The 9,786-nt window shown below is 37.8% G+C and overlaps 1 protein-coding gene across 2 annotated transcripts in view; it reads left to right on the forward strand.

The window, feature by feature from the left end:
• Window positions 1-9,786, forward strand: part of LOC122256892 (uncharacterized) — a gene marked incomplete at its 3' end in the record, with an annotated part of 22,878 nt that extends 13,092 nt beyond the window's left edge. Inside the window, 5 exon segments of one of the 2 annotated variants that reach the window (XM_043021859.2) lie at window positions 2,925-2,993; window positions 3,429-4,141; window positions 5,538-5,582; window positions 5,700-5,831; window positions 8,769-9,786. In XM_043021859.2, the coding sequence (XP_042877793.2) occupies window positions 2,925-2,993; window positions 3,429-4,141; window positions 5,538-5,582; window positions 5,700-5,831; window positions 8,769-9,187 (1,378 nt within the window). 2 annotated transcript variants of the gene reach the window in all.

The following is a 9,786-nucleotide window of genomic DNA, read 5'->3' on the forward strand; positions in this document are numbered from 1 at the left end:
ATCCAAGGTGTATAAAAATCTCGTTACCTAAATAAGATATGTTGCGTTATAACAAACACTGCTTTTAGATCCCTCTAAAGAATAAAATCAGTTATTCAATTGTATATGTATGTATATATATATATATATATATATATATATATATATATATATATACATATATATATGTGTGTGTGTTTGTGTTTGTTGTGTTGCGTTTGTTTTGTGTGTGTATGTGTCTGTGTCTGTGTGTGCGCGCGCGCTCTTTTATCTTGCCTTACCTAGTTATGGTATCATAGTAAGTTTCTATTCATCTTTAGTTCTGTTTGAAAAACTGATTTATATTTCCATCCTTATCACCTCGCTTAACCTTTAACTTTTTCCCGTGAGTTCTCGTTCTTCCTGTGTTCAAAATCCTGAAATCACCCTTATCTAACGACTTTTCCCCTGACTCGGTTGAACAGCAGAATCATGTTGCTTCTTTTCCTTTTTTCTTCCTAAGTAATATAGCGACAATTTGAACTCTGCTCTTAGTTTTACTTAGGCTGGACATTTGTCGCCCTTTCCAAAATCAATCTTTGCCTTTCTTATGGTTTGACTATGAACATTTCTCCCTACTTTGTATCGTTCATAGGCCGCTTGAGGACCTGTGTCTTCTGAACCTTTATTTTTTTTAATTGAATCACTTTTTGGTCTTTCCTTGCTCTAGTTTTACATTTTGATACACATCTATCAACAGTATCTCTATGTATTGCTCAACATTTTGTTGTATTTCCTTTGGTGATTTTTCCCGTAAAAAACAAGATCCTAGTTTCAATCTTAGATAATCGTTTTTTTTTTTTTTCGAATGAGGAGGACGGCATTCAATCTCTCTTTATGCCATCTTTGTCTTGTAGATGTTACAGGCCTACCCAGCCGTCTTTCCCTGGTACGTTCTGTCACTAAAAAAAAAAAAAAAAAAAAAAAAAAAAAAAAAAAAAAAAAAAAAAAAAAAAATATATTATATATATATATATATATATTATATATATATTTATATTAATATATCAGTATATAGATATTTATTTATATTATATATATATCTATTGTCTATATATATATATATATCTATATTTATATATTGTGCTATATATATATATATATATATATTTTATATATAATATTTATATATATATTTATATACTCACTCACGATTTCTAGGAATCTAGGAATTTTTCACTCCATGAATCTTGTTGTGCTTTAAGGGCTAGACTTTCCCAGTTTATTGTGCTATGAAGACCCCTTTATAAGAACATTCATTTTGCATTTGTTTCCACAGATTTTATTATTTCCTCCTAGGTTTTTAATGTTTCTTGAATTAGTATTCGGTAGTTTTCTTGTGTCCACACTGAAGTATGAGTGACACCTATACTGTAGTAATGATTAAGTTTACCCCATTTGCTTCAACTTTGATTGTCTTCAGTTCCACTAAAGGGTCTTGCAATATTTCTACTTCCATCATAGTGATTCCTTTCCCCCCACCCTCCTCCTTATCCTTTTACCCTATATGTTTTTCATTCTTATCACCTAATACTATATATAGAGGAATCAGGTTTGGATTCAGTGATGTATAGTATATCTGGTTTATCTGTTTCAATTATTATATCTAGTTTTAGTAGCTTTATGTGTTTGTGTATGTATATAGATATGTGTATGCTAGTCATATATCCTAGAATTTTGCAAGTCTCTCTCACTCGTGCTCTGCTGTTCTGCTCTATATTCTATATGGATGATAATATATATGATATGATTATATATTATGTTTAGTATATAATATATATATATATTTTTATATATATATTATATATGTATAATATTATATATATGTATGTGATTATATTTATATATATATAATATATATAATTATATTATATAGTATATTGTAGTTATATCTATGTTATATATATATTAATATATAGTAGTATATATATATATCATATTTGTGTGAGTGTGTGTGGTGTGTGGGTTTTTGTATATGTATGTAGTGATATATATATATGGTATATATAATATATATATAATATATATTTAATATAATATATATTATCTATATATATCTAATTATATATTAATATATATTAATGTGTGTGATTGTAGTATGATGTATGTATATATATGTATAAAAATATAATATATATATATATATATATATATCTCTATATATATATAGTATATATATACATATATCACGTCTATTTCTATGTCTTTACACCTAACTGTCTCTAATCTCATCTCTTCTACTGCTCTCTATCTATCTACTGTTTCAAATTACCACCAACCACTCCCCACTCCCCCCCCCTCCAACATTACTTCCTCTCATCTCATTTCTGTTCTTGTGATATATGTATTATGATTCTGTACTATGTTTATCTCATATGTCTACTTACTTATATTTGTCTCTCTTCTCTTTCTGCTCTACTTTATATCAGTCATTGTTTCTTTATCTATATCTGTCTCTCTATATCCTCTACATCTAATATAACTCATGTGTCTTATGACTCTTACATCTGTCTATTCCTTCCCAACTTACTCCACTACTGTATACTATGCCAATTCTCGATTGGATAATATGACTATTACTCACTATCTACTAACTATCATCTGCCCTTTACCATGCTAATGATGCGTTAGCAAGTAGCATATGAGTATAATACATGATGAATGTGTAGTGCGTTTTAGGGGTTGCTTGTGCGTTGTCGGGGACGGTGTGAGGCGTGTGCGTGCGTGTGTATTACATGGAGTGATAGATGGATGAATGTTTATATAAACATCTTTGTAATTTAATATTCGATACGCACTGGTCTATGTTTCATCTTCCCTCTTATTAAATCAACATCATCTATGAGTATTCATCTTGTAAGAAAATATGTAAAAGAACCTTGTTTAAAATGTGTTTTTTATTCCAGACTACGAGGGAGTATGAACGGGTGCCTCCTCACGTTTCTGGCTCTGACACAAACGACGCCACTCTTCTTGTAAGTCTTCTCAGCCTCGGTGTCCGTTGGCGGCAGTTCAGTTCTTGGTAATGCTCAGCCATTGTAGAGTTAGGTTCCAGAAGACATGTAGACCGGAAATTATTGTTTTGCTCACCAAATTTGTATTTTTAATGCGAAAATACTATGATTTCAAATATTTATGGGGCCTCATGGTAACTCATGGAGCGTATATACTTTTAACTATCAGTTATAGTTATGATTAGAATTTATTATACTGCATTAAAGCTGTTTCACGAACGTTATAATTATTCCTGTGTTGAATTTCTAGTGCTGAATTGACTTCGTTTATATATTAGTGATATTAATCCACCTAATATGATAATGTATCTATGATTATAAGTCCATTTTTCATAAATTTGAATATCTAATCCATTTTAATATTATTTGTGCATTTACAACAAATTATTTTTGCAGGTTGTGCCGCAGGACTTGGCGATCCTTCGTGGCTGGGTGCGAGAAGAACCAGGTAACAAAGAAACACAAGGCACTGAGGGCCAAGTATGCCCTCTGTAATAACACAAGTTCTTCCTCGATGCAGTTGCCCGAAATCTCTGAGCAGCACACCTACAGCAGCTGTGTACCTCCGCAGTCAGTACCAGCCGCGCCACCTATCAGCACCGCTGACGGCGAGACTCCAGCGCCTGGCGCGGCTGAGTCTGGGAACAGCATAGCGCCCCTAAAGGTGACCCCAACCAAGTTCCTGCCCAACACCAAGACCATCAGACTCTCCTTTGACGACCAAGAAGAGATCTACGCCGGAGAGCCCAAGCTGTACAAGTACGTTGCGAAGAGCATTCAGTCACTCTACGCCGAAGAGAAGAGGCTGTCGTATCACATCATCGTCGACACATCACAAGCCCTCGTCCACGTCTCAAAATCAGGCATTTGTGCCGAAGAACTGCCTGACCGCATTGTAACAAAGGACCCTCTCACGGTGTGCAATGATACACATTATATCGTAAATTTTGTGAAGGGTCTCGGCTATCAGACCATCGGAGTTACGAAGAGGGCCAAGGATGAAGTGCAAAGCTTCACCGACGGAGACCTGAACAAACTCGTCTGGTTACTGGTGTGGCCCTGCACCGTCCTCATGATCTTCTCGTCTATAGACTACAGGGATCGTTTTAGTAAGTCCCAAGACTTTCTTTTATGACAATGATGTGTTGGCGCTGGTCAGTGTGCACCTGTGGTTGGCCTGTCATCCACACGTTTTTTTTCTCAAACCGGAGGCAAGGGGCGTTTTTCCGGGTAGTAAATACTGTGTGCGAAACGATAAAGTGAATCCTGTATATATATATATATATATATATATATATATATATATTATATTTATTATATAATATATATATATTTATAATGTATATATTTATATATATATATGATATATATAGATATATATATATCTATATGTATTATGTATATGGTATATTGATATTTCTTATATAATTTATATTTATATATATATATATATATGTATTATATGTATTTATTTAAAGTATATATATATAAGATATTTAGATATATAATTATATATATAGTATATATATTAAATTTATATATATATATATATATATATATATATATATATATTTTTTTGTGTTCACTGCAATATGTTTCTTGACTATCTGATGACCTACCCTCTTGTCAATGAAACAGCTGTAAATAGTACAGGACTGTAGTTTTATTTTTGTGATGAAGATGTAATTCAAGGCAATAAATTTATTACATAAATAGAAACGGATTTGGTCTACAAAGATTTGTTACAAGCAAAGAAATCTCTCTGCTCGAGAAACAAATTGCCCATAAAAAGATTTGTTACAAGCAAAGAAATCTCTCTGCTCGAGAAACAAATTGCCCATAAAAAGTGCAACAGCGGGTGTTTGTTTAAAGGAAAGGAAATAGTGTCACACATTTTGACCTTACTCAAAATTTCATTCCACTCTCATGTCACACTTGCAGGAGGGCAACTAGAAGAATAGTATTGCATTTCTTGGGGTGTTTTCTATTGGAAGAGGTATCCTTGGTACTTGCTAATTATGGGCTTTGCTATTTACTTTAATGATCAAATTTTAACAAAGATTTTAGAACCAGACCGTGCACTATCTCAGCAATAAAGATTTCCTCTTGATATTTCTATATTTGTCTATGTAATTCATATGAAATAAGTCTTTGAATATCATGTTCAGTGAAACAAGTAAGTACAGAAGTGAATTAGTATTGCCGCTGCCACGTAGTTACTTCCATGACAGTATGCTGATCCTGCTATGTCGGCTACTCGTCTTTCAGTGGCGGTTTAGCAATTTTTTTGTCTGCATCAAGACGCTCTGCCCAGACTACGCAAAACACGTCCAGATGGTGTTCTGTATATAAAGAGAGATATGGAGTGCGATTATGCCGTAAATTGCATGTGCAGCTCAATTCTTAAATTAATGTCTAATGGTCATGCAAAACATTCTTAACTAACCTAGGGCCAGCATCATACCACGGATTCAATTAACTGTTCCCTGATGCATTGCATTTCAGTGAATATGGCCCATTCGCACGAGGATCATACTTATAGCATAATTGGTAAGGCGGAAATTGAGCTTATCATTTCTAACCCTATCAGTGATTCATTTACAAGTGAGCTTTACCCAATTTGGTGTGGGCTTTTGCATCTGAACTTTAAATTTGTTTCTTTTGCAGCAATCGGAGAATTTTATATTGCCATCGTAAGTCCCGTGTTGGGTGTGATTGTGTGGCTCGTGACGCAGCGAGGCATCGACGATCCCTGGAGGAACACGCTCATTCTCATCCCCCTGCGGCTCTGCTTCACTGGTGAGGCTGATCCGCTTCTATCGTCTAAGATGATTGTGATGCTCGATATTTATCATTGTAGAACGCGCGCGCGTGATATTTTTATTGTTTATTCTCACACTATGCTGACTGTTTCGTACACACACTACACCAAGTGTACACACACGTATCCTATCTACACACACAGTCACACACACCACACATCACACTACACATACACATCTTCATCAACACACAAACTTTTCAACACATCTCTCACACACTATCACATCTTACACTCACACTCACAGCTCAACACACGTCACACACTCACACACCTTACTTTACTTACGCTTACTTACTTTACTCTCACTCTCACTCTACTCACTACACTCGATCCTATCCACTCAGCTCACTCACTCACTCTACTCACTGTAGTCTTTCACTCAGCTCACTCATATCATCATCACTCACTCACTCACTCACTCAAGGCTCTACTACACTCTACTCGACTCACTGGACACTCAACACTCAGATCACTGCATGCTCACTCACTGCACTCATCTCACTCACTCTATGCTGCACTCACTCTACTCACTCACTCACTCACTCACTCACTCACTTTTCATTCACATCATCACTCACTCAGGGCTCTACTCACTCACTCACTCACTCATACTCACTCACTCACTCGCTCACCTCACTTCACTCTCCACTCACTCATTGCTACACTCACTCACTCACACTGCACTTCACATCGCTCGCTCTCTCACCACGTACGAAACGACATGGACATCGATTGCACTTTTAGCCAGAACGGGGACGATATTGACTGCATTTTTGGTACAGTCTCAGGAGTTTTACGTCGGACTAGAAAGAATTACATGTAGTTAGTTGTCAATTAGTATTTTATCGTCAGTTAAATGTGGGGCATGTGTACCTATACTGATTACATTATTTCCATTTAACCATGCAGTTATTACACGTGAGATGTTAAAATAGAACTACATTAAATTTAAGGCATTATAAGATATCTCAACATACTGTTACAATCTCACTATCCCATTCACGCAAGTGGAAATAGAGGAGTAACCTCGGATAGGTGAAATTCGGGAGGGAACAAGGATTGGGAGTAGGTGAAGGGAAGGAAGAAACTTGGGAGTAGGTGAAGGGAAGGAAGAAACTTGGGAGTAGGTGAAAGGAAGGAAGAAACTTGGGAGTAGGTGAAAGGAAGGAAGAAACTTGGGAGTAGGTGAAGGGAAGGAAGAAACTTGGGAGTAGGTGAAGGGAAGGAAGAAACTTGGGAGTAGGTGAAGGGAAGGAAGAAACTTGGGAGTAGGTGAAGGGAAGGAAGAAACTTGGGAGTAGGTGAAAGGAAGGAAGAAACTTGGGAGTAGGTGAAGGGAAGGAAGAAACTTGGGAGTAGGTGAAGGGAAGGAAGAAACTTGGGAGTAGGTGAAAGGAAGGAAGAAACTTGGGAGTAGGTGAAGGGAAGGAAGAAACTTGGGAGTAGGTGAAAGGAAGGAAGAAACTTGGGAGTAGGTGAAAGGAAGGAAGAAACTTGGGAGTAGGTGAAGGGAAGGAAGAAACTTGGGAGTAGGTGAAGGTGAAAGGACGGAAGAAATTGTGAGTAGGTGGGAAGTGAGGAGAGCGCTTGGGAGGTAGTTTGTTGAAGGAATGTGACAAAGAAATGAAAGATGGGTTGAGTTAGGTGAAAGGTGGAAGTAGAAGAAGACTTGGGCAGTATTGTCTGTGAAGGGAAGGAAGCAACCCTTGGGGGACCTAGGCTCGGCGCACACCGCGTGACAGGAAGAAACTTGGGAGTAGGTGAAGGGAAGGAAGAAACTTGGGAGTAGGTAAAAGGAAGGACGAATTTTGGGGTAAGGCCCCGCCCAGACTTAGCTCGAAGGAGAAACCGCGAGCAGAACTAGGTGAGCAGAACTCTGTAATTACGAAGGCTAATGACGAAACTTTGCTCGCGATTTCTCCGTTTTGAACGCTACATTGAGTAAAGTTTACCAAGAAAAGCTCGCTCGTTCTAATAAAGTTATAATGAAGAATGACCTGATCAGTGAAAATTATACGAATGGTAATTAGTGAATAGATAAATGGCAACTTATACACCTGGTGAGATACAGGTTTTTCGTCGATCATTCATAATATTTGCTAGGTTGAGTGACTATAGAGGATAATATGAAATATGCATATTTTTCTAGTGCCAAGTTAGGCGTTTGGTGCTCTGGAAAGAAGTAGACAAATAACTAGTTTAAGAGCACTTATTCAAATGCCCCAGTTATGTAGACTTTTCAAATGGTTTATTAGGTATCAATAAAACCTATATTAGCTTTATTTTTGTGGAGATGTGTGCGCCTATGGAATTATCTTTCTGTATTATAAACGGCGACATTATTACGGTTTGGAAACTGTTCCCATAAAAGCGGACCCAAGAGCTCTCGGCAGCCTTCAGTGTGTCATAGATTATTCTTTGACTTTGGAGGTATTGAAATGCCAGTGAACTGTGATTCCCATGTAGATACATATTTTTTCCTTGAAGGGCGACAGGCTGGGATGGCTGGGTTTTCGAGTGATAGTTCTCGTAGAGCGCATGTGCGTATGTGTGCGCGCGCGCGCGTGTTGTCAGACTTCCACGATGGCGAATCATGTGGTGATTCTCCATCATGGATTTGCCCATTTGGAATATCTTTCCTTTGCTTGGTTAAGAGCACTCACAATTACTGTTAGGAATATTGAAACCAGCATACGGTTTTGTTCTATTGAGAAAATAAAATTCACAGAGTACGTGCCGTTGCAAAGAGAGCAAGGGAACAGACGTGTGCCCCCGCATATACATATACTGTTGATTCTGTTACTGAATACTTTTACAAACATAGCCTATTGTATCTGGCGTATAGACATACTTAAGGCAGCTTGTATAACGTTACTCTATGAAAAAAAATGACGAATTTCCTCTCCCTACAGTAAGCAGGACCATCGTCGTGTGCGCCATCGGGACGACGTGGTTACGCATCGCAGTCTTTGCTTACATCTCCGCCAAGGTCGTCGGCCTTGTCAGCATCGCCACCCGCATCACATACGCCAAAGTCAGGAAGAACATCGAGCTCTACAGCGACGCGATGGAAAAGTACACCTACAATTCCATGTACGAACCTGTCGTCCAGGTTGCGGAAAGTGTGGTGTACTGCTGTTGGGCCATTTGGTGGCACACGTACTATCTTGCTCCCGATTACATAAAGACTGGTGTTTTGCTGATGGTTATCATCAGCCAGATTGCTGGCTTAACCTGGCTTTGGTTTATGAGGGCCTTCCTGAAGGAGCCGCTGCAGGACCCAGTGCAGGTACTGCAGATGGTAAAGGACAGGGAGTTTAGCAGAACTTGATTGAACTCGCCTTTCGAAGAGGCCGTAACACTTCGGTTTCCTATATATGCCAGTTTTGCTACAAGCCAAAGTGGTATGTGTTCTTCATGAAAAGTCTATGGGATGACCACTTTGCTTACCGTTATTTTCAAGATAGACGTGTTCCATCCATTAAAGATACGAATCCCTGATAACTTCCAGCTGGTGCAATATCATGCAGCAGACGCGGCTCTCTACTTTATGGACCTAGTAACTAGATTTTTATTTTATCAAGTCAGTAAGAAAACCAATGAAGTCATGAATCTCACACATTCTAGTAAATAATGTTTATTCCTATATCACCTTCAGTTTCACCTTCGTCAGTGGTCGCTTGATGGATGCAAGCTGTACCCGTGCTTTCAGCCATGAATTTGCCAGTGCTCCCTCTCATGTTCCAGCTTGCTTCACGCCGAGGTTGACATGAATCGAACCTATACTTTTGTGATTTGAGTTGCCATTGTGATACGCGTGCAACAGAGCAAGAGAGAGCCCTTATTCGTCACATACAAAGCCAGACAACAAGGCAGAGGATGGAAAGAGAGGATGCGAGAAAAGTCAGCTAATGAGAGTGAGTAAAATGA

This window comes from Penaeus japonicus, unplaced genomic scaffold (assembly GCF_977035675.1).
Source record: "Penaeus japonicus unplaced genomic scaffold, GWHDUDI00000001_assembly GWHDUDI00000007, whole genome shotgun sequence".
NCBI lineage: Eukaryota > Metazoa > Arthropoda > Malacostraca > Decapoda > Penaeidae > Penaeus > Penaeus japonicus.